Source organism: Leptonotus elevatus, chromosome 1 (genome assembly GCF_054856555.1).
Source record: "Leptonotus elevatus isolate MCC_2025b chromosome 1, RoL_Lele_1.0, whole genome shotgun sequence".
NCBI classification, from domain to species: Eukaryota; Metazoa; Chordata; class Actinopteri; order Syngnathiformes; family Syngnathidae; genus Leptonotus; species Leptonotus elevatus.
Window position 1 is genome coordinate 46,411,605 of NC_141239.1, and position 25,027 is coordinate 46,436,631.

The 25,027-nt window shown below is 42.5% G+C and overlaps 2 protein-coding genes across 2 annotated transcripts in view; one reads left to right on the forward strand and one right to left on the reverse strand.

Moving 5' to 3' along the window:
• Window positions 1-95: 95 nt before the first annotated feature.
• On the forward strand, window positions 96-10,264 carry flii (FLII actin remodeling protein). The gene is made up of 31 exons (XM_086099043.1): window positions 96-261; window positions 915-1,025; window positions 1,984-2,055; window positions 2,564-2,644; window positions 2,865-3,112; window positions 3,194-3,297; window positions 3,405-3,580; window positions 3,660-3,817; window positions 3,933-4,017; window positions 4,100-4,247; window positions 4,469-4,599; window positions 4,684-4,791; window positions 4,871-4,975; window positions 5,066-5,245; window positions 5,322-5,404; window positions 5,481-5,555; window positions 5,670-5,753; window positions 5,902-6,073; window positions 6,162-6,269; window positions 6,455-6,646; window positions 6,709-6,807; window positions 6,884-6,973; window positions 7,050-7,189; window positions 7,297-7,504; window positions 7,572-7,726; window positions 7,843-7,903; window positions 8,005-8,133; window positions 8,520-8,626; window positions 8,802-8,907; window positions 8,967-9,032; window positions 9,121-10,264. The coding sequence occupies exons 1-31, from the start codon at window positions 199-201 to the stop codon at window positions 9,253-9,255; spliced, it is 3,780 nt and encodes a 1,259-aa protein (XP_085955169.1). The 5' UTR covers window positions 96-198; the 3' UTR covers window positions 9,256-10,264.
• A 165-nt stretch (window positions 10,265-10,429) lies between these two features.
• llgl1 (LLGL scribble cell polarity complex component 1) overlaps window positions 10,430-25,027 on the reverse strand; it is a 34,244-nt gene continuing 19,646 nt past the window's right edge. The window contains exons 6-24 of the mRNA XM_086057554.1: window positions 23,216-23,378; window positions 22,862-22,997; window positions 22,485-22,539; window positions 22,217-22,371; window positions 21,911-22,131; window positions 19,500-19,567; window positions 18,989-19,163; window positions 18,035-18,139; window positions 16,408-16,700; window positions 14,793-14,943; window positions 14,581-14,719; window positions 14,182-14,495; window positions 13,074-13,265; window positions 12,923-12,995; window positions 12,745-12,850; window positions 12,380-12,444; window positions 11,766-11,901; window positions 11,596-11,678; window positions 10,430-11,509 (exon numbers count right to left, since the gene is read on the reverse strand). Coding sequence (XP_085913680.1) covers window positions 11,600-11,678; window positions 11,766-11,901; window positions 12,380-12,444; window positions 12,745-12,850; window positions 12,923-12,995; window positions 13,074-13,265; window positions 14,182-14,495; window positions 14,581-14,719; window positions 14,793-14,943; window positions 16,408-16,700; window positions 18,035-18,139; window positions 18,989-19,163; window positions 19,500-19,567; window positions 21,911-22,131; window positions 22,217-22,371; window positions 22,485-22,539; window positions 22,862-22,997; window positions 23,216-23,378 — 2,626 coding nt within the window. The 3' untranslated portion in view covers window positions 10,430-11,509; window positions 11,596-11,599. The remainder of the gene's footprint in view (window positions 11,510-11,595; window positions 11,679-11,765; window positions 11,902-12,379; window positions 12,445-12,744; window positions 12,851-12,922; window positions 12,996-13,073; window positions 13,266-14,181; window positions 14,496-14,580; window positions 14,720-14,792; window positions 14,944-16,407; window positions 16,701-18,034; window positions 18,140-18,988; window positions 19,164-19,499; window positions 19,568-21,910; window positions 22,132-22,216; window positions 22,372-22,484; window positions 22,540-22,861; window positions 22,998-23,215; window positions 23,379-25,027) is intronic.

The window sequence follows — 25,027 nt, forward strand, 5'->3', positions numbered from 1 at the left end:
TAGGTAACCACTGAATGGCGCTGTCGTATTTTTTTGTGCTACATTTCAAAGCGAAAGGTGGCGGTAGTGTGCAAATGACAACACATTTCCGCCTTTAAAGTTGAAAAAAAGAAGAAGTGGTTAGCCAGCGAGCTCAGCCAACTCAGTCGTACTAAAATAGCTTGGCGACGGCTGAGCAGCTGACATCACTCAGCAGAAATGGCTGCCACCGGAGTCCTTCCCTTTATACGAGGGGTAGACCTCAGTGGAAACGACTTTAAAGTAAGAATTCCAAACCTACTCATCTATTCATTGTGGTTTTCTGACTGTTTACCAAGTTGGCGAATTACGCTCCGGTTGAAAGGAGCACCAAACGATTGAGGACCAAAACACTGGCTTAGCTTCACGCTGTTAGCTGGGCGTTAGCCAGTTGTCAGATATTTGACATGAGACAGGAGAGGTAGACGGCTCTCGAACCCTTTGTATCCTAAATTTATACAAAATGTGATTCTTATGTTAATAACCCTAATATATATATATATATATATATATATTTATTTATTTATTTTTTGCGTTGTTAAGTTGTTTTTTTGCGTGTGCGATTGAATTCACTCCTAAAGTCAACAACCCATTCGCTAACAAATGGGGCAAACTTGGTTAACGGAATCAAGATCGACCACGAACAATAATACAATGGGTTATTTTGGTAAGGGTATTTATTGATCATGTCTAAGTTGGCTGCATTAAAACGTATGTTATTTACGCACCTACTGGAATTAACTTCCATGTCACTAGTGATAACAGTATCACGTTCCATAACAATGTACAATTCTGGGACAGTTTTTCAGGTTCCCGGTGCATATAGCTGCGTTGTTACCGTAGATAGCCAAGGATGCCATATTCAGTTTCATTTTTCCGTTTTCTGTACTTTTCAGGGAGGATATTTCCCCGAGCATGTCAAATGCATGAGCAGCCTGCGATGGCTGAAATTAAACAGGACGGGACTGTGTTACCTCCCAGAGGAGCTCTCCTCTCTGCAGAAGCTGGTGAGAACTACTTTGCTGTTGTTTACTTCATTAGCATTGCACCTGTTTATTGCATAGGATGGATCATCTTAACACAGCAAAAGAAAAGTGTGCAGTAAAGTATATTAGAGAGATTGTATATGACATACTTATTTAAAAAAATATATATATTCAAATCTGACATTAGCATGAAGTCAGCTATAATGTGTTGTGTCTTATTGCCTAACGGTGTTGCTCCAAATACACTTGTTTGGAAATTAATTCAGAGTTAATGAGAAAAGATTGCATCACTTGACCTGCGGAAAGTGGAAACATCATCTTAACATCTACGTATTTCTGTTTAAATGCCCCATATCTCTGATAGGATTAGTGTGGCCACTAGTCCCAACGCATTTGATTTGCCAATTTAAAGGTAAATGAGATTAGCTTGTTTTCACAGTGAGCAGTCACTGTGCTGAGCAACAGCTGTGGTTGCGTCTTTTTTTTTCTTTGTCTTGCCCGGCGAATGGAGTATCTCATGAATCCCTTTTGCTGAGGATTTTTTTTTCTGTGCAGTAGTTTCATATTCTGCCACCATGGCTATTTGCATTTTGATGAATATTTCTTGAATCTTGCAGTTGGACCAAACAAGGTTTAAGAGGGGAGTGACTGGGGGGGAGGATAGAGACAAAAAAATAGGTAAAGACAGGACACTATCTATAGGATAAGGAAGGAATATTAGTATTATAGCATATGGAGTGGCAGCATCTTATCTCCATCTCTGCTGAGGAGTTCAGCCACCATGTGCAGATGTCATTCTGACATCCTTCTTGCATGTCTGCATGTGTGTGGTCTGCAACTGAAATACAGCAGAATACAAATTGAATAAATTTTAGGAATACAATTAGTACAACAAATCAAATTATAAATAAAGTGTGTGTGTCGGAAATTACTGAATTGCTGACTTTTCTCTTCTTCGTCTTCTTTATGCTTTCCTCAGGAGCATCTATCAGTGAGCCACAACAGCTTGACCACCTTACATGGGGAGCTCTCCAGTTTGCCAAACCTGAGGGTAATTATCATGTACATAATGTGGAAGCTTTGCGATCCAATCAAATCTGTTTTGGGAGACAGGAAACCATTTTGTGTAATTGTAATATGTTCCAGGGTTACGATCACCACCATAAAATGTTAATTGTATACAGGCAATAATTAGCATTTTACCATCCAGAGTTGGAGTGGCGGAGGGTGACGTCATGCTCGTTCGTCCCCGCGGACATGTTTTGTTGTTAGCTAGCATACGACATTCGACACAATTGGGATGGAAACTGGGGGGGAGTTTATTTGAGTGCACAAGCACATACCATACTCGCACCATACACGAGCTTGACACAGAGGTTGCAGTTACGCTTTAGGCCAGAGGTGGCAGTTGTGAGTAAAAAAATAAAAAAATATAGCATTCCACAATGCAACATGAACGAAATAGTTCACATGCTGGAAAAGTTTTCGTGCCTTGCTACTATCAAAATTTTGTATCTTGTGATTTGAAGTCGTATAAAGGGGTTTTGCTTTTTGTGCAGGCTGTGGTTGCCCGTGCCAACAACCTAAAAAATTCGGGGGTCCCAGATGACATCTTTCAGCTTGATGACCTCTCAGTGTTGGTATGCAATGTTCTGCTTTTATCTTAAGCCTGCTGCACAAACATGGAGCTTACCGGCGAGAAATAAAGGAGACCGTCTGGATATTGTACAGGCTGTGTTGGCCTTAGTCATGTTTGGTGGTGTTGCTCGGTGTGCCGCAGGCCTTAATCACACCCTCAACACAAACTCCAATCTGCAGTTGATATATGGTGATTTCAACACTGTTTCTAATAACTCCTAGGACCTGAGCTACAACCAGCTAACGGAGGTCCCCAGGGACCTGGAGAACAGCAGAAACATGCTGGTCCTCAACCTGAGCCACAATGGCATCGACTCGATCCCCAACCAGCTGTTCATCAACTTGACAGACCTGCTGTATCTGGACCTGAGTGACAACAAGCTGGACAGCTTGCCACCTCAGATGAGACGCCTGCTTCATTTGCAGACGCTCATCCTCAACAACAACCCGCTGATGCATGCACAGTTGCGGTAAGAAGGCTCAACGTCTTGTCTTTTTGTTAATTTACTTTTTGTTTATGATGAATTTGACTCCGCTAATTATGTGAGCAGCCAGCTGCCTGCCATGGTGGCATTACAAACTCTCCACCTGAGGAACACCCAAAGAACACAGAGCAATATGCCCACAAGCCTGGAGGGTCTGATGAATTTAGCAGGTATGACACACACTTGTGTTATTTGTGACTCAGAAAAGTCTGATAGCTGGATTACTTCGCCAACCGTGAGAGAGATCACAATTTGTTCCCTCTGTTCCTCCCTCCAGATGTTGACCTGTCTTGTAATGACCTGACTCGGGTGCCAGAGTGCCTCTATTCACTGGGCAGTTTGAAAAGACTCAACTTGAGTAGTAATCAGATATCGGAACTGTCGCTCTGCATCGACCAGTGGACCCAACTCGAAACACTGAACCTTAGCCGCAACATGCTCACCTCATTGCCTGTATGGACTTTTTTTGGGGGGGGTTTGGTTCCTCCAAATGACCTTGTCATGTAAATAATAATTCTGTATCTTCATCTAGTCGGCCGTCTGTAAACTTTCCAAATTGAAAAAGCTATACATGAACTCCAACAAACTGGACTTTGATGGCGTTCCACCTGGCATGGGGAAATTATCCAATCTCACGGAGTTCATGGCGGCTAACAACAACCTAGAACTCATCCCTGAGGGACTCTGCAGGTGAGTGCAAGAGATTATACATGACTGTACATACAATGCCTTGGGATATGATTACAATGCACACATGACATTATCATCACTTGTCTACTTTTTTTTTTTTTTTTGTGTCATGAAGGTGTGGTAAGCTGAAGAAGCTCGTGCTGAACAAAAACCGCCTTGTGACACTGCCAGAGGCCGTGCATTTCTTGACTGACTTAGAGGTACAAGAACAAAATCCACAGCAACAGTATTCAACAGTATCTTGAATTTTAAGAGCAACCATTATGCGTTTGTTCATCTTAGATGCTGGATGTGCGTGAGAACCCCAACCTAGTAATGCCTCCGAAACCAGTCGATAGAGGAGCCGAGTGGTACAACATCGACTTCTCCCTGCAGAACCAGCTGCGGCTGGCTGGAGCCTCACCTGCCACTGTAGCCGCTGCTGGAGGAGGTGTGTATGTGTGTGTGTGTGTGTGTGTGTAGACTAGACATACATGCTTTTTAGTTATTTAGTTCCAGTGGCGCCCTTGTCCGCTACCTGGCCTTGAAAACTACACTCCTATGAGACTTCTCTGAAAACCTGAAAGCAGTGGAGGAATAAACGATATTTACCTATTTGGAAATAAAGTGCACGCAATCACGCCGTCACGTGTTTATCACTTGTGCATGCAGGAGCCAGCCCCAAAGATCCCCTGGCGAGGAAGATGAGGCTGAGGAGGAGGAAGGATTGTGCTCAGGATGATCAGGCCAAGCAGGTGCTGAAGGGCATGAGTGATGTTGCGCAAGAAAAGAAGAACCTGGAGGTGAGAAGAGCAGCTTCCAAATTGAAGCGAGAAGTGTTTTTCATTGAGCAGAAGAAGATTGACGACCTTGTGAACATTTTGCAGGAAAATGGGTATTTAAAATACGCAGATTTGAAGGTCAGACGTTGGGATCAGGGTTTGGAGAAGCCTCAATTGGATTACTCCGAGTTCTTTATGGATGATGTGGGGCAGGTAATGTTCTCTCTCGAACCAACTCAGTAATTTTCCTGTGTCACAAATGCACCATCAGCATGTCGTGACCTCAATGCAGGTGCCGGGCGTGAGCGTGTGGCAGATTGAGAATTTTGTTCCCATGCAAGTGGACGAAACGTTCCACGGGAAGTTTTACGAGGCCGACTGCTACATTATCCTCAAGGTAACCAGGCAACCGGCCGTCACGTACACAAATAAGTCAGTACGCGGCTCGGACTTGACTTAAAGGACTCCCTCGCTCTCTTGGTTGCAGACATTTTTGGATGACAACGGAGCGTTGACCTGGAAGATCTTCTACTGGATTGGCCAGGAAGCCACGCTGGACAAGAAGGCCGGCTCCGCCATCCATGCCGTCAACCTCAGGAACTTCCTTGGAGCCGAGTGCAGGTCAATAAGGGAAGAGATGGGAGACGAGAGCGAAGAGTTTAGTGAAGTATGTCACGACGACATGTCGCCGGTCTAGGAAGCCTGTCGAACCTTTAACCGACACTTGTTGTCTGGTGTTGAAGGTGTTTAACAATGAGATCTCGTACATCGAGGGAGGCACTGCCAGCGGATTCTACAGTGTGGAGGACTCGCATTATGCCGTCAGGTCGGCCACACTCTTAATTGGCCATCGTGGATCGAGCCTTTTGCTGTGAAAACAAACATCTGTGTGTTTTTCTCAGGCTGTACCGAGTTTATGGCAAGAAAAACATCCGACTGGAGTCTGTACCTGTCAAGTCTTGCGCTCTCGATCCACGGTGACTCTCTCACACGCCTTCTTTTTACTTTCCTCGCAAATTCACAACTTGCCCACTGCGGTGGGTGCATTTGTGTTGTGTGACCGGTACTGATTTCTTCTCTCTGTTGGGCAGTTATGTGTTCCTGTTGGATACTGGACTGGAAATCTTTATCTGGAGGGGAGCCAACGCTACGCTGAGTTGCACCACAAAGGCCAGGTCAGTGGATAATAATGGAGTCAGCACACGTTTTCCCCATTTGTGTTCTTGAAGTCCAGGAGTTAATAGCGCGTTCGGATCTGTCTTGAAGATGGATTGAGTCTTTAGTGCCACATTGACCAGCAGGCTCTTTGTTTTGTCCTTTCAGGTTATTTGCAGAGAAGATCAATAAGAACGAGCGTAAGGGGAAGGCAGAGATCACGACTCTTAGGCAGAACCAGGAGCCTCCAAATTTCTGGGAGTTACTGGGAGGACAACCGGAGGAGATCAAGAAACACGTCCCAGATGACTTCACAGCCGTCAGACCCAAACTGTACAAGGTCAAGCAAACATTCGGACGAGTGTGTCAAATCAATCTACACAGTGAAAAGTGCTGACAACTGAGTGGATTGTTGTGTGGTCTTTCAGGTGGGTTTAGGTCTTGGCTATCTCGAGCTTCCTCAGATTAACTACAAGCTGTCCGTGGAGCACAAAGACCACAAGATCAAACTGGACACGCTGCCAGAGCTCAGACTGGTATGTTGATCCCGTTTCGATTCGCCACAACTGGCTCACAACTAATCCCGACTCAAAACAAGTACATTTTCAAACTGTACACGGATCACATTTGCTTTCCCAGTCAAGCAGCCACTTTCCTTTCCATGTGACCGACTTCCATCCACACAACACTCATCATCTCCTCTTTCCTTCGCCTCCCTCAGGTGCAGTCGCTGCTGGACACCAAGTGCGTGTACATCCTGGACTGCTGGTCCGACGTCTTCATCTGGATCGGGAGGAAGTCTCCCCGACTCGTCCGAGCCGCTGCCTTAAAACTGGGTCAGGAGATCTGCTCCATGCTGCACCGGCCCAAACACGCATGCGTCACCCGAAACCTGGAAGGCACCGAGTGCCAGGTAACCACTCGGAATGCACAGTCGGGCAATGCCTGTGGTGACTCGTTCCTCGTCTTTGTCAGGTGTTCAAGTCCAAATTTAAGAACTGGGACGACGTGCTGAAGGTGGACTACACCAGAGCTGCGGAGACGGTGCAGAAGAATGACAACCTCCAGGGCAAGGTCGGTGATGAGACCTGATGAGGATCATTTGATGATTGCTTTGGTCGACGAGGTGTTCGCCTTCCTTGTCTGTCAGGTGAAGAAAGACACGGAGCAGAAAGACCAGATGAAATCCGACCTCACTGCGCTTTTCCTGCCCAGGCAGCCGGCCATGCCGCTCACGGAGGTAACGCGCGTGCGCTTGCTGTGCAGGCCACATACAGGCAGCCTTCACGACTGTGTGTTTTCCATGCTGCATGTAGGCGGAGCAGCTGATGGAGGAGTGGAACGAGGACCTGGACGGCATGGAAGGATTCGTGCTGGAGGGCAAAAAGTTTGCTCGGCTTCCCGAGGAGGAGTTTGGACACTTTTTCACTCAGGATTGCTACGTCTTCCTCTGCAGGTGGGCCCGTCTGTCCCTCACGGGTGTAACCATAGCGATGACATTTGTTGGCGACGTTAACATCATATGAAAGCATTTTGTAAAAGCATCTGTCCATGCATGGGCAGATATTGGGTGCCGGTGGAGTACGAAGACGAGGAGAAGAAAGAGGGCAAAGACAAGGAAAAAGAGGATGAGGACGACAAACAGCCGGAGGAAGACTTCCAGTGCGTGGTGTACTTCTGGCAAGGCCGACAAGCCTCCAACATGGGCTGGCTCACCTTCACCTTCTCGCTGCAGAGGAAGTTTGAAAGTCTCTTCCCGGGAAAACTCAAGGTAACATGCAAATCACATCTTCAAAATTACCGAGCCAAGGAATCACCTGCTCCGCGTTGTCCTTCAGGTGGTGCGCATGACCCAGCAGCAGGAGAACCTCAAGTTCTTGTCCCATTTCAAGAGGAAGTTCATCATCCACAAAGGCAAAAGGAAACAGAAGACCGACTCGGCCCAGCCGTCTCTTTATCACATTCGCACCAACGGGAGTGCACTTTGCACCAGGTATAATTCAGCCGCCTGCCCGTGTGGCATTCAAGGAACATCTGTGAATTACGTTCTTCAGTTGAGTAGGAATATACAGGCTGGTTACAACTGAACATGTGACATCTCTCCGTCAGAACCATCCAGATCGGAACGGACTCCGGCAACCTCAACTCTGAGTTCTGCTTCATTCTCAAAGTGCGTTTTCAATCGTCTTCAAGCTAATCCATCAAAGAGCATCCTAACGGCAACTAACGCGCTAACGAAGCATCCTGGTTTGTGTTCATGTGCGACGTTAGGTCCCCTTTGAGAGCACAGACAACCAGGGCATCGTTTACACTTGGGTGGGCCGAGCCGCCGACCCGGACGAGGCCAAGCTGGCCGAGGACGTCATGAACAGCATGTTTGATGACACCTACAGCAAACAGGTACCACCGCAGGGGAAATGACGGTCTTTTATTGGCAAATGTCTCAGCTAAAATGGAAATTGCTTGTCTTAAAAGGCAAATGTGTGAAAGTAATTTTTTTTAAAATCCATTTATTTATTATCCATGACAATGGAGGATACAGCCAAAATGGTGGAAGTAGCTTTTGTGTTTATCACATGAAACACTTCTGCAGTAAAGTGGACATGCATAAGTCTTCAGTTATATATCACCACGGTGTCCGCGTGTTTAAAACAAGTGAATACAAAGTTATTATTATTATTTTTTTATTACTATACATGCAAATGTTTTGCGAAAACTGCGCTTTGTGTTCAAATTCAATTCATCCAATAGAACTGTACCGCCATGCCTTGTTTGTGCCACCGTAGGTCATCAATGAAGGTGAGGAACCGGAGAACTTCTTCTGGGTGGGCATCGGTGCTCAGAAGCAGTACGACGAGGACGCAGATTACATGAAATATGCTCGTCTCTTCAGGTGAGTGAAAGCCAGCAGCACGCACGCACATACGTTAACGGCCAACCAAAACACTCGTTAAAATGTTAGCTTTTTTGGGGAGTCGGCACACACCTGCCACCACTTAAAAAAATAATAATAATTATATATATATGTATAGGTAGCACTTCAAATCATTATCCCCTCTTCCTTTCAGGTGTTCCAATGAGAGAGGTTATTTCTCAGTGTCAGAAAAGTGCTCCGACTTCTGCCAGGATGACTTGGCTGATGACGACATCATGTTGCTCGATAACGGCCAAGAGGTAGGGATTGGTTAAACGGTGCTTTTGGCTAAAGTTGAACTTTGCTGTATCCTCTCCAGGTGTACATGTGGGTCGGTACTCAGACGAGTCAGGTGGAGATCAAACTGAGTCTCAAAGCCTGTCAGGTCAGTAAAGTCATGGGGGGGGGGGTCAGTTATTTTGCTTGGTGTATTTTTTTTGCACACCTAACCACTCACTTATACAATGTTGCAGGTGTACATCCAGCACATGCGCTCCAAAGAAACCCAGCAGCCCAGAAAACTGCGACTGGTGCGCAAAGGAAACGAGCAGCACTGCTTCACACGCTGCTTCCACGCCTGGGGGGCTTTCAAAACTCCCCCAGCGTAGACTCTCGTACGCATCCAGCCGCCAACTTTCTCTATTGCAGGGTGTCCCAAACCTTTTCAGCCCATCAAAATTACAAAGTTGAGGTCTAAATGTATTCCAAAACATCATGTATGGCTATAACAGACTTAGTCAGTCAATTAATGGTAACAAATTGTGTTCCTCCGTGATCGATTACGACACTGCCTTTTATTGGGCCGGATAAAGGATGGCTTTCTGCTCTATCGAAATGATTCCCATCTGGGAAACAACACAGCTTTACTAGGCCTAATCATGCAAGCCATTTAAGTATTTTTTCCACATCCAAACCAGTGTACTGAATTGTTTTACTAGTGAGGACAAAGTGCATACTAGTACATGGGACTAAATGTGTGAAATGCGTTCTATAAGGCTGCAGTTTTCTCCTGTTAAACAGATTATTTGCAGCAAATCTGAGAATGTTTGGCTGAGACACTCGTGCTGTAAATGCTTCGTGCCATTTTGCACAGCTCATCTGAAGCAAGAATTGTTTTTGAAGCAGATGTCCTTGCTCTTCGGTGGAATGTTCATTTTCTACATACTTGATATTACATCTATACACTGATTGATGGTAATGCTGCACCCCTCGTTGCTTTTAGCCGGCATGCCAGACACGAGTCGGAGGCTTTTGAGTGACCCAACGTGCAGTCATTAGAACCTCTTTGCAGTCACTTGGACTAAAGTTGCTTTTGTGGCGCTTTGCAAGCAAAGACCGCCTTGTAAGATTTTACGGGTTTAAAATCTACTGTTTAGATATTTTAATGGGAGATCATACCACATCTCTAGAGAAACAACTTTTTTTTGAAGAACAGAAGTCAGATGGATCATGTGGTTGTCCGAGCATATTTACAAATCTTTGTATTTCCTTTGGGGTGACCTGTGTGCCTGTTTAGTCCCACATGCACAGGTGGGAATGTGCACATGCTCCTGATGCCACCTGCAGATGCTTTATTTATTTTATATTATAAAGAAAAATAAAATCACAAATATTTAATCATTCTTGTTACTTTACTATTGTATGTTGTGTTTAAGTAGAAGTCACATTTAATTCTGAAAGTCCAAAAAATTGCTGGTCGCAACAAGATCTCTTAATTTTGACAGATTGCAAACTAGTTTGCAGGTAAATATTTTTGTCGCAAATAAACCAATGACAACAATGTCACTTAGAGTACATTTTATTAACATTCACAATCCATCAGCTGAAATGCTAATGCTAAATACTATTAAAATATCACTCACAAAACATGACCAAGTGGGGGAAAAAAAATTTGAATTAAAAACTGTCAGCTGTAGCATGTAAGGGTTAATTGATTTGTGTAAGTCAAAAACACAAACCAAAAACTAAAATGACAATTAAAAAGGTAGAAGTGAGAGAATTTCTACTTTTTGAGCTAGATACGTTAGTAGTGAGGTCCCTTTTTAGGCTCGTCAGTCTTGTGATTAAAAGATGCTGGAAGCTTTTTTTCATTGTTTTGGCTTGAACATGTGACTCATGTCATATGTTACCCTACATAAAGACACTATGTATACATAGATTTGTTTTTACACAGTAAAAGTTCAAGAAAAAAATACTGGCGATTCAAGCTCTGTTGCCAGCATAATTACCCACAATGCATCAAAATATGGGCACATTCTTTACACTCGTACAACTAACGCATACTTTGCATTCAAGCCCACTTTTTCCTTACTTGCCACACTTCCCACAAGACTTCTGCGGGAGAAATGCAAGCTAATAAAGTGAAACAAAATAATGTTTTTCAGCCATGGTATTTGTGTACAGTGGCAGTACAAACACACTGCTCAAGTGTCAATGTGTTTAAAATGGTGTCCAAAAATCTCACAAGCACAGCGCCGCCGTCATACATCGCCAAAAGCCATCAGAAACATTGAGCATCCATCCAACCTTCTCAAACCAGCTGCACAAACTTCCATATAAGGCTTTCTTCCTGCCTGTACCATATTGTCAGTGTTGGCGTTGTGCAGGAACAAGCCTACGAATCTATACGCACGTCACGCCAACCTCTGGAATGAAAGCTAATAGTGAGCAATTAATGGTCCTATGTTAAGTGGAGAGGAGGGGAGCGGGGGTGTAGTCCTCCCACTAAGTTTTCAGGCTCAGAGGAATCCTGACTGCAGATCGACATCGGGGGGCTTCACAGTGGACTTGAGACGGATTGATGAGATGTTTGTGGTCCAGCACTGAGATCAAGTCCATCCAGACACTTGAGCCCCTCCCTCCCTGTAAATGGGAGCACACAGTCATGTGGCCCAAAGCTATACTTTGTATAACGTTTGGCTCAGTGTTGATTGTTGACTGGACGTCACCTGTTCAATTGATGAGGATGCCAGCAGAGCGTCCGTCCTCCTCTTGAATGTTCTTCAGGTTGTTCTCCTCCTCATCCACAGTGCTGCACAAGCAACGACAAAATGTTTATTCCAAAGTGGCTTTTAGGGTGAACTTAAAAGGTGAGTCTGGTTTCCCATTGTACGCTTACGTGAGAAAGTCCCTGACGTCTTCCACGGTGAGTTCCCCAGTGGACTCCAGAGTGATATCAGCACAGCTGAGAGGCGAGTCCAGGGGCGTGTCCGAGACGGGAGAGGACAGCGAGCTGGGTGGCTCCTCTGCTCGTCCTGCCGGGGAACAAATTAAAAAATAAGTCATATTTGTCATTTAATTGTGATGTTAAAAGAAAAAAAATTGTATTACAACAACAACAAAATGTCACAGAATAAGACCCAAAACTTTAATATTAGGAAAAAGTCGTTATTCAACAAGAATGAAATTTATGTAGTATGAGAAACATTTCAAGCAATTTTACAGTCATTTTTGTGTCCGACAAAATACACCTTGCAAATGTGTTGATATTAAAGTAGCTGTATTCAATGAAATATTCCATAAGTAAAAACAATGGCGCTTGTGTTGCCAGCGTGCATCCAAAATCTCCAATCGCTGAGTGGGAGAAACAATTGGGGCGTGCTGAATGGTCACCATGGAAACCAGAGGGGACCCCTAATTGGGCAGAGTTGAAGTCCCAAGCAGTAAAGAGAGAGAAAAAAAAAATGGAGTAGAGACAAAATAGAATGAAAATGGAGTAGAGAAGTGTGATACCTTCCGCCTGTGCCGTCTGGTTCTTGTGTGTTCCGTTTGCTTGTGGCAGCGCCGTCGTGCCATCGCTGAGGAAACACACACGCACGCACACAGTTTAGCTTGTGAGTGTGGGAGCAGTGAGTGTTTTGTTTTGATTCTTCAGCTGAAGGTGGCGCTCAACTCTAGACGGCCCTTCTAAAATGGCGTCCGATGTGAGAGCTCCTGGAATCTAACAGGTCTCTAACTACTGTAAACTCAAATAATTATTGAATATATTCCTGTGAAAGTTTATGACCAGCAAAAGCTACGCTCATTTCCAGTAGCCTATCGATGGCTTTTTGTATTTGACATTAGCGTTAAGCTAACAGTAAGTCTGCGCGCGTTACCTGGCCAGTGAGAGTCGCTCCAGTGCAACCGAGCAGAGTGGTTCGGTGAAGACCTTCGCCGACAAGGAGAACCTCTCATATTCCGAGGGCGAGATCAGGTAGAAGCCTGCACACGCACGCAAACAATCATCAGACAGTCACGCTTGGAATGTTGACAACTATGTCATCTGCGACTCACCTTGTCCATTTCTGCTAAAGACACATGATGCAATGCCACTGATGTCCTCTTTGCGGATGCAGTCATAGCGCACCTAAAAACACCACCACAGTTGGAAAGCTGTGCGGGTTGGTTTTTTTTTGGGGCGTAAAACAAGCAAGAATAAGCCTACCTGTGGTCTGAGGCCAGGTATGCTGAAGAGGTGCATGTCGCCCATATTGGTGAGACACACCAACGTGTGCTCGCTGTAGTCCTCCTGAGCCGTGGAGCTGAAGACCACCAGGGCAACCTTCCTCACCCGGCAGCCCTCGTGAGCCGTCAGCTTGAATTTGGTCTTGGCGCTCACCTTAGGCAGAGAGAACACCTACAACAAGAGAGAGAGAGAGAGAGAGAGAAGAGACGGTGACAATTCCAATTTGATGTTACCGTCTTGTTTAACTCATTCACTGCCATTGACGGCTATAGATGTCTAAAATTCACTTTATTTCTATAAGTTAAAAAAAAATAAAAATAAATCCCACTTCTGTTAACAAAAGTATGAATATCTAGAAAAAATGTTTCGTTGTTCATTTAGAACAGATATAAAGTTTGTGATTAATCGTGAGTTAACTAGAGAAGTCAATTTTAATAGGCGGACGCCCTTAATTTTTGATACGGTTTTTTTTTTAAAGAAAAGATTTAAAAAAAAAAAAATTATATATATCTTTTTTTTTTTTATCTTTTCTTTAAAAAAAAAAACGTATCAAAAAAAATTATATATATATATTTTTTTATAGAAAAATATTACTAAAAATTTAAAAAATATATTTTAAATAAGAAAAGATGATTAAAAAATAAAAATTTATTCAAATAATTTAAAGAAATATTTTTTTTAAATTAATTATTTTTTTAAGAAAAGATTAAATATAATCAAATACAATTATTCTTTTAAAGAAATTATAAAAAATTAGAAAAAAAAATTAAAATATTTTGTTAAATAGAAAATACTATAATTTATTTTAATAATTAAAAACAATATATATAGAAAAGATTATTAAAAATTAGGGGCGTCAGGCGATTAAAATTTGTAATCGTAAATAATTGCATGATTTCACTAGTTAACTCACGATTAATCACAAATTTTATATCTGTTCTAAATGTACAATAAAAAAATTGTAGGTTTTCATACTCTTAACAAAAGCGGAAAAAAATGTGACACTAATGGAAATGGTTCAAATGAATTTTGACGTCTATAACCGTCAATGGCAGCGAATGAGTTAAACAGTGTATTGCGATGTTACCTTGAGTTGTTCCTCTGAGGCAATGAGCACAGAATGAGGATTGGACATATCGGGAGCGATGGCGAGGTCCTGTGAGGCCTCATAAGGCTCGGGTAGCGGTTTGGCGCGTCCATCCAGCACGCAGATGGACACCACGGGAGCTCTGTGCATCAGCTGGATCTCTTTGCCCAACACGGCCTCCACACAAGCGCCGCTCTCACCTGCGAGCCCCCGATCGGAACCCCGGCCCGAGGCCACGCCGGGTACCTCCAGAGCGTAAGCGTACACGCTGCCCGAGTTGGTGCCTGCCCACAGCGTGGGTCCGTGGTGTGTGCCTGGGACACATTTGAAAAAATCAATTCATTACAAAGCTGCAACACTTGTTTCCATTTCCAGACCCAACCGTAAAACTTCACACACCGTCACGCAGAAATGTGTCGGCAAAGCACAGACATCGAACAACTCCCGACAAGGAGTCGTCCGCTGATCGAGGTTCGATCCTTCGCTGGATGGGAGCCATTTCTTCATGCTCAGCAAGGGCAGCGTTGGCCTCTTGGACCTTCACACACAAATCAGGGAATCATTATGGAGGCCATCATGAGGCTCACGGCGCCAAGACTGACAAGCGCGACCTTGCTGGTGGGTGCGGCGATGGTGCGTTTCTTCCCGGACACTCGACTCTTGCGGATACGCCTGAAACTCTGTCGTAAGGACTTCTTCAGGGATTTGACTCGAGAGAGAGGACCTTCCATAGCCAGGGAGTCATTAGGGTGCAAGGTACATCTAAAAAATATAACAAAAAGGGATGTTGTTTATACATAATAGTCCAGGGGTCAGCAATCTTTACTGTTAAAAGAGACATTTTAGGGCAAAGAAGTAACAAAAAAATATGTCTATAGCCACCGCACCAGAACAGAAAAATATGAAGCATCAAGTACTTTGAGATTCACTTTCTTCTACCTTTCGTCTTCCGCTATTGATAGTTTGCTGTCATTTTTTATACTTGGTTCATCATACACTTTTCAGCCTTTCTGTCAAATTTCTGACATTTTGGCAATTTTATGGATATCTTATGTTAATTTTCTGCCCCTTTTATGGCTATTCGGGGGGAATCTGCCTTTTTTTTGCTACCAATTTTCAGATTTTTGGGGGGGCAATTTTGTGGACATTTTGGTAATTTCTTCTTTTGTTTTGGGACATTTTATACATGTTACATTTTAAACATTCTTTTTTGCCTTTTAAAGATGTGTTATGGTAATTTCCTGCCTTTTGTTTTGACATTTTATGGTTACTTTTTGAACACGTTCTTTTCTGCGTTTTTATTGAGTTTTCTGACATTTATGGAAATTTCATGACATTTTATGGTAATTGTCTGTTTTTCCTCTTCCTTTTTGAGTATCTTAATCATTTTCTGGACATTAAGGCAATTTTAATCTACCTTTCATCTCTTTTTCTGACAACAAATTTTGTTTTTTGAGTATTTAAATTATTATTTTTTTCCATCTAAACCACTACTTAAATTAAATCATATTTTATCTAAAAATTAGGGCTGTCAGCTTAATGCGTTTAATAAATAAATTAATTATGCTGCAAATGATCACAATTAGCGCAAGAAGTCCCACAGCCAATTAATTTGGCTTTTTTACATAGAATAACCAAAGGGCAGCTGAGTGGCTGGATTAGTCTCACCATTTATTTGCAAATGAAGCAATAAATGTCTCCAAGTGTTTTCGTTAGTTTTGGATTAACATCCAAACACAGGTGTGATCAGCTCCAATACCAATAGGGCAGTTGGCTGCCCTTTTTGGCCAACTCAACAATGACCTTATGGATGCTAATAATGACACCTGTGGATTCATTTAGTCTTCCTACCTGCGCCACACATCAAAAGCAGGGTGACAACAGACATGAACGTGAGTGCGACACAGGAGAGCGAGGCAAGCTTACTTGGACCTTTGAACGGCAAGTTTATTTATAATAACAGCAAAGATGGTACTGTTAATAAGAACGCAGTGATTTGTTTTTGTACCTTGTGTAAAAAAGAATTTTCCGTAATGTCCTACAATACAAATTCTTTATTTGGGGACTTTTAGCAGAAATGATATTAAAATTGATAAATGAATTACAAATCCTGTAATTAATTAGATTACCTGTATTTTTTGTTGTGTTTTTTTTTTTTTTATCACGTGGCAAAAAAAATTTTTTTTAGAGTGGCCCCAAACCCCTGCAATAGTTGTATCGCACTACCTGGCCAAGACAGCATTTCTCCTGTGGTAGTCAAAGAGGCCAAAGCCATGACTGGTTCCGAAAGCGATGAGGTTCCATTCGGCGTGCAGCGCCACGGCCGTGACCGAAGCTGGAGGCATGCACTGCACCAGCACCTGAGGCTGGAAGCCCGGAGGGAACGGAGCGGGTTTGAGACGCGGCTCCAGCCGGTCGTGGCCTTTCCACGTGAAGCCCTCCCGGTCCTGCAGCAGATCCACCACGGAGACGTCCACCGTGTGGTCCGAGCACTCGTCGCTCAGACCCAGCACGATCACCTGAGGGAGGCATAAAACACCCAGGCTCACTTAGTAACGCAACCCGGGTCTGCTGGATATCAAGCAAGTGGAAATGTTACACAATAACAGTTGAAATATTGAACAGGTCAAACTGCTCACCGCTGACAAAACACAGAGCCGTGAAGATGTTTGGACGCAACCCAAGGATAACACAAACTTCTCTCAAGGAGTTTCACTTACGTTTCGCACAAAACTACTGTTACACTCATGAGCAAAAAAAAAAAAACTCTTAAAACTTCTTACCACTGATGAGCCAAAATCTGCAGTTCATTTTACTTTACAATAAGAAATGCACAATGTATACCAGTGATATTTCTCTAATTGTTTATTACACTTTATAGCAAAACCAAAGAAAGATATACTATTTTTGCCTCAATGTGGCAATGAACAAAGTAAAAATGTGAATCGGTCAATATGACATACAGTATATCAGTAGTTTAGTTGAAGATAAAAACAAAACAAAAAAAAGGACCAATCACAGCTCAGCTTCAGAAAACAAGTGAGCACCGATGATGGCATTTGCAGTTGACAGAGACATCACAAAATGGCCGCCACCGAGATGGATAAGAATGGCTGGCTGTAAAAAAATATATATATTTTTTTTAAATCAAATTGTCAATATCAAATCGATTTTTCTTTTCAAGCCTGATATTGATTCCTAAAACCATGAACCGGTTATTTTAATATCTCTTTCTAAATTGATAAGAAAATAGAATTTGAAAAGCCAAATGTTTTTTGTATCTCTCCGTTTTCTTGAAATTTACTGTTACATGAATTTAAAAATATGCTCTTACATTTATGTAAGACCTGACTTATTGCCCTTTAAGACAATTCAGAACCTTTTTCATTTATATTTGCAATTATTGAACTAGAATTATGAAAATCGTTGATGTCATTGTTTGTGTAACACGTGATTATAACAAGCGTTACTTTCATTAATAAACGTAATCATTAACCAGTTACATCCGCCGCAAAATTTAACTTAGAATTTAATGTTTGTGGAGTTTGTATCACGTCCTTGATATTTAAGAAGAATTAATGTTCCATAATTAAATCAATATCGGATTGAAGTGAATAGAATCGTGAAAAATCTAAATTAACTCTTGTGAATTGACATCGAATCGATTCAGGTCATTAGAATCGATACCCAGCCCTAGTTTATTCCACAAACCTAATACTAATCAGAATACTGTTTAGACTAGTGAGGGCTGCATAGAACATATCTTTGCAAAGAAAAAAAAATCTGGTGGACTTCCCCTTTAAATGTTGTAAGACCAGCATTGTTGTCACGTTTTAACAGCCCACCAACTTACCTGGCCAGCGGTGCCTGCCACCAACAACTTGTTGCTGTACTTGCATAGGCTGATCTTCTGGATGCCCAGGCGGGGGTCGTCACTGTATGGGTCAAAACAGCCCACCTAGACACATCAAATTGAGACATTCACTTACGTGTGTCAGAAATACAAAGGGCCACAGATTGGACTCACCTACAGTTACGTAATCTATAACCTCAGTAGTTTGAGGAAATAGTTACAAGAGGAACCCCCCCCTAAACATTGAGACTCTAGTCCTCCACCTCAATCTACAGCAACTTACATTTTCGGCCAAGCACAGCAACAATGCTCTCCTCCTTCCCCTCATACACACTCAGAAAAAAAAAACATGCATTAATCTGTCTCACACACACACACACTGAATTCCAATAGAATCTCCTAGAACTTGGTCACAAAAAGTGGGGTGATGGGTCTGGTTTTCATTACTGAGTGTGTGTGTGTGTGTGTGTGTGTGTGTGTGGGTGGGGGGGGGGGGCTCTCTCATCCCATTAGAGGGCCCCATTCCTGAACATGCAGCGCAGTTACCACAGGATACAGCAGATAAGCGTGCGTTTGCATGTAGGCGAGTGCGTGGGAAGTAAAAAAAAATTTAAAAAATACCACACAGGTGTTGAATATGAAGACACAAAGACCATGGAATACATTTCAGACAAGCTGTAACGTGGTCAGGAGAAAGACCTCTTGACAGTTTTACTGAAATCTACCCAAGCATTTCAAGCGCTTCCATCTTCATTCATTTCTTATCACAACGCTCCTGCAGCTGGAAAATTTGCACCCAACACACAACATTCCAGAGCACATCTTTCCTTTACAATCGCATTCTAATAGCAAGAAAATGTGTTTTCTGAAAGCCAAACCCATGAAACCAATCTGACGGTTTTGATTCTCACATTGCTCCCGGGAGACATGAACTTTCATCTATTTTGTTCTCACCTTCCAGAAGGGAGGCCATTCCTCCTCCTGCTGCATGTCGGGGCCGTCGCAAGGGTCGTGAGGTTCATCGCAGGGGTCGCAGTCCGTGTGGAAGACGTTGGCCGTGCTCAGTTTGTACAGCGGCGTGAGTGCGATGCCGGACGCGTCCCAGAAACGCACGGTGCCATCCTCGTGTCTGCCAACGCACATTGTGTCAACATTTTTTTCATGGTGCTCAAGTTTGAAAGTGATTTCAAATGTTTCTCTTATTTGTGGGCATCTTCCCCAAATTCTAATGTGCTTAGATGTCTCACTTCCTTTAGCTCCTAGCCAATATTGCCTCTGCCAAACATGTGCCTGTGTTATTAAAGTGTGCTAATCGTTGCCAGGGAAATGCAGGAAGATTTCAGCCTGCAAATGTTGCTGAATGAATATCCTTGAGCTCAATGAGAGAAATGTAAACACTAATTTGTCATGACAGAGTTGATGAAATGAAAAAATAAAACATGCGTGTCTGTGCATGTGCAGGTACCCTGTCAACAGCAGCTCTTGTTGTTTGGGGGGAGGAGCCAGGTTTTTCCCTCCACATATGGGCCAGCTCTTCACACACACAAAAAAAAACAATAGATTAGAATACCCAGCTTGAAACAAATAGCTCACAAATATTAAAATGGGACTATTGTGGCCACAGCAGAAGCTCCGATTCACAGACATGAACATATGAACGAGCACGTCCTCAGAGTAGACAAAGCTTTAGTCTCTCTTAGCGTGCATCCGATTTGGCGTTGCACAGAAAGCAGGCTTTGATTTATGAGCGCGCAAGTGAGAGTGTGTCTGTGCAAATTTGCCACTGACGAAACAGCTGATCAAAGCTGCATAGTGTCTGCAAAGCTTTTAACTGCCAATGCCTTCTTGTTCACTAATAGCTGTCCTGAACAACACTGCAAGATGGAGTCATTATTTATTAGAATAATTACAACATCACAGTGCAGTTTTAAAATGCTATTTAATAAAAAATACATTGACATGAAGGTTTGTAATGATTATAACCAGATTACTTTTACAATACAACTAAATGCATGCATGAGTGGCTTAATAGTAAAAGTTCATAGGTTAAGATACTTTGTTGCATCTTAGATTTACGGTGACAGAAAATCCCTAAATTCTCAATAAACCAATTTCCGGATTTAGCCTTGTCTAGTATCCAAACAAATGAAACTGTGCACCACTATACCAACATTGTCTGACCAAAACAATACACGAGTACATAGTTGATGTGTAATAAAAAAATATATAATAAAAAAATATTTTGGGAATTTCCCCATTCACTGTAGACTAGTGTTCATTTTATTCGCCATTTTTAAATGTAGTCTCAGGTTTAGTCCAGGTCCAATCCCGCTTGTTAATTTTTAAATCATAGTTAGTCAACCTCATCCCATTTTTATTTAGTCAATTTTTAGTTAACTATAAATCTAACATTTTAGTCTTTATTTTAGTCCAAGGAAAACATAATTGTATTCATCTAGTTTTAGTCAACAAAAACTGTTAATGTTTTAGTCTAGTTTTAGTCAGGACAATCATTTAATCCCTGTATTTTTTTGGTCAGCAGATTATGTTTAATATTTCAAATCTAAAACTATTTTACATAAAATGTTCTCAATTTTTTTTATGAAAAACAACTTGACATTAGGGGTGGGAACCTCCGGGTACCTCACGACATGATATGATTTGCGATGAAAGGCTCACGATAACGATTATCTCCTGATATGACGATACCGCGATTATCGATATATTGGTCAGGTAATAAATCCACAATAAAACTACTCCAGACATAACTCAATGAGAAAATAGTTTCTTTTTGTACCATCACTGAAACAAAATATTAAAGCGGGTGTCTTCTTCACAGTGAGTACTTTAGTGTATTTAAACAAATACAAATGTCTTCTTAACAGAGACCACTTTGTCAACAATTTTGTGTCTTTCTTAAACACTATTGTCATGCAACATGTCAGTCAGTTACATAGTGAATTGTTTCATTTTATAAACTGACGATTTTTTTGTGAAACATTGCCACAGTAAATAAATTAAATTACTTAAATATTAAACCCAATTAAATCAATATTAATATTCCTCAGAAATTGTGTGCTTCAAAAAGTCGAACCATAAAATTTGTTTTAAAATGTTGCGCAGGCAAAACTGAGTCAGTTCAAGTCATGAGTCTTCTTCGCCTGAACAATTCCATACATTTCCCCGCCACTCTTATGTGCTCTCCCTAGCGGCCTGCCAAGTAATTGCTCAATAAGTCATGAGCAATGGAGCCGTTATAGTGGCTGTATATTAACTACAAATATTGCGTTACTTGCGTAAGCGCGTCGATAATCAAAGTATCACAATATCGATATATCGTCACACAATTACAGTATATCAACAAGTGGCTACTATGGCTCCATGCTATGAGATAGTAAATTAGCCAGCATTAGTTAGCGGTTGGATTAACATTATTGTTGAAACGTTATAGCTGTTGGATTAATGTTACAGTAATTTATAACTATATCATTTACTTCTTTTTAACCTCTCATCGTGAATCCACCTCCTGTCTGGCCCATGTCTTTGTGCAAGTAGCTGCAATTTTGAAAGGGGGTGTGTCACAGTGACAGATTAGCAGAGACGAGATTTTACAAAATATCTTTTTCGTCTCGTTCATGAACTAAAATGTCCATAGATTTTAGTCCAGTTGGTATTAAGTGAAGTGCATTTTCATTAGTTGTTGAAAATGCATAATTGTTTAGTCCCAGTTATTGTTTATTAATGAGGGTTTTAGTCTAGTCTAGTCTTAGTCTGGTGAAAAATGTGTTTCCGTTGACGAAATTAACACTACTGTAGACCCAGCTCGAAACTATGGAACCTTGAACATGAGCAAACCGAGATTGTTGTTGCTCTCACCCTGGGTGCGTGTTGGCGGCCCTGCTGCGCTTTGCCAGCACTGACCAGCCTTTCCCACAGTTTGGGAGGAACGCTGGTTATGTGGCAGGAGCATGTGATGGCTGACGAGTGGAGAGGAGCCAAGTAGGGAGTGGGCAAAGAAGGCCAACCGGAAGTCTGGAGGTCAATCACAACCAGCTCCTCTTCTAGTAAGACCACCAGTGCGGATGGGTCATCAAACTCTAGAGAGAGAAGAAGCCGTTCAACAACGAGCATTCTGAATGTTCAGTCAAAGTAGGTGAATACAACACTTGGTCGTCCTCTGACCTTTCCCTTGCTCAACATTGTGGACTGTAAAGAAGTCAATGACCCGGGAGGTGAAGTCCAGGGTGACGTGGTCTTTGTCCTGCTGAATGGTCAGACAGTGCCGGTCGCCATAGCTGGCTCGAGGCATCCCTCCGCTGTACAACAACACCGGTGATCTACAAAGGTGTGTGATTAGTATTCATTTGGCAACTCAAAGAATGCAATGCCGTTCATGAGAATTGTTCTCTATCGTTTACAGTACGTCCATCATGATATGCTCAAAACTCACCCGGTCGTTGTTGTCCTCCATAGGATTTTGTTAATAGCTTTGCAGGGAAAAGGACCTGAAAAGATCATCAGAAGGGGAAAAAAAGAAAACATCCCCGATGACAATTTATTGAGAAAACATTGAAACACAGCATACAAAGTTCAAATAAGTCATTTATATTTTGCTTTTTCAACTTTCTTGCTCATCAAACTCAAGACAGATGACGCATGAATACGTGTGTGAAACAAGCCCTGCCAGAACCATATGTCACCGTGCTGTATACATCCCAATACAGTCAAATGGAAGCACATTGCCCATTAAGCTGACTGTGCACTTTACACATGCCTCAAACGTAAATTTCCAGCTGCTAAACACAGACACATGTGAGCATTTCTCACCATATGGGATGGTAGAGGACACCGGCTGCTGATTGTTGCCGTCGCCGTCGGCAACAGCCCACACGGAGTAGCCGCCATCACTATGAGAGCTGACAAATAAGTTTCCCGAACATTCCCACACCAGGCTCTCCAGTTGCTGTAGAGGATTTACAGGGAAATGTATGGCATGGTTTAATTTTTCAACACATTTATTGCACTTTAGAGTTATTTGTTCCCAAAGAACAGGATAAAACGTTTACTGTCAGTTAAGCAACTTCCATAATGTCATATGGTTTTGTACAATTCTGGGAATACTACTGTAAACGAACAAAAATAAATAACAACACCGAGCACTTGCTGAGTTTGCTTTGGTACCTGCTTGCCAAGGAAGAGCTGCTCTATTTGACGGCTGCTCACATCCCACAGGACCACCAGGCCTCGGCTGTAGCCAATTAGAAACTTCCCAGCTTGCCGAGGATGCTCCTGAAGAGATTCCACAGGCCCTAATGATTTCCCACATCTGTAGTCTTCTGGCAGGCTGGAAACATTAACAGCAACATACTGTTATCTGTCACCTTCAGTTGTACAAATGAAATCTTTAAGTCAAAACAAATGGACTGACAATTAACGTTATTTAAGATCCTATGATGCATAGTAACAGCTCATGATACATTACGGGCTCCTACCACTGGATAGAGACACATTGTATATTACAAATATGAAATTAGGGATGCACGATAATATCGGTGGCCGATAATTATCGGCAATTATCAACCCACAGATAGCCGAGATAATACAGAAGTCCGCCGATAATAATAGACATGCCCCGTTGGTCCATCTGTTGTGGTTGTGGCTCAAATTGTGCCCGACTCCTCAACCCCTCCCATCTCCTATGGTAGTGTCGCATATTTGTGACGTCATAATGCGCGCAATCTCGTGTTGACAGAAGATGCATCATGGCAATCGGCAATGTGGGCTTTCTTTTCTGTGTCTTCCCAAAATGTTACCCTCGCCGTTTTTTTGTTGCATTTTTATTTTATTTTTTTAAACATGACTACTGTCGAAAATAGCATTATCATGCATCCCTATATGTAATTTTTTATAAAATGTCTGTACTGCTTATCCTCACCGGTTAGATGAAGCCTATGAAGCCACCCTGACGCACACATGAAATACTTTACCCACAATTATGAATGTTCTACTATGTCTGCCTATTTGAATTTATGCTAATTTGCGCCGAGACAAAATTCTGCACAGCTATGTACTAGTACAACAAATGCCGCGTTTTCTAGCAAAACAAAAGTACAACTTAAAAACATAAATTGAAAGCACATGATGGCTATTGCGTGAATGCTCTAGTTGAGGTTGCTCCGCCAACAACACCAGTGAGGTCGATAATAAGCAGGATCTGAGCTGCTGGACTTCGCCCACAAAACATTCCTCTGAGGCAACGGAGGAATGTTCAACAAGACACACCCGCGAGATGTTGGAGGATTCCCTCAGCATAGGACGAGGAAGAGAGTGGGAGGAAACGGTGTTTGGAGTGTGGAGGAGGACGGAGCACTTAAATCAAAACTATTTGGGGAAGAGACATGAAAACATTGTAGTTCTGAGCTCTTTGCTGGACACAATCATGGCAAAAAGAAACAAAAGCCTGCATGCTGCTCTCTTTATCTATCTCCGTCTCCATACACACACACACGCACAGACATCCAGTCACTTTAAACAAGGAAGATCCTCTCCGGAAGCAAAGAGGCAGAAACTTCCCTAACACAAAATTCCATTGTCTTTATAAGTATTTTTAGGGAATCCAGCATCCTGCTAGAGGGACTCAGGGATGAGCCTGTGTGTGTGTGTGTGTGCGTCTACGTGTTGTATATTCAGCTGAAACACTTCCCCAACCGGAACATTACGTGTTGGCAGCTGGTACAAAGCCTCACTGTGTACAACCTCCCATCCTTTACACTCACACACACACACACACACACACACACAAATCCTTATCAGGGTCCTCATTAGGCCTCTGTCCTGCCCACTTCCTTCTACAAGGCCGCTTAATGAGGGTTAGCTGGACCAGTCAGACCGTACAGAAGCACTACAACATCACCAGTGCGGCAACAAAAGCCGACCCAATAAAAATAAACATTGCTACTTTCACATGCGAGAAAAAATATTTATTAATACTTT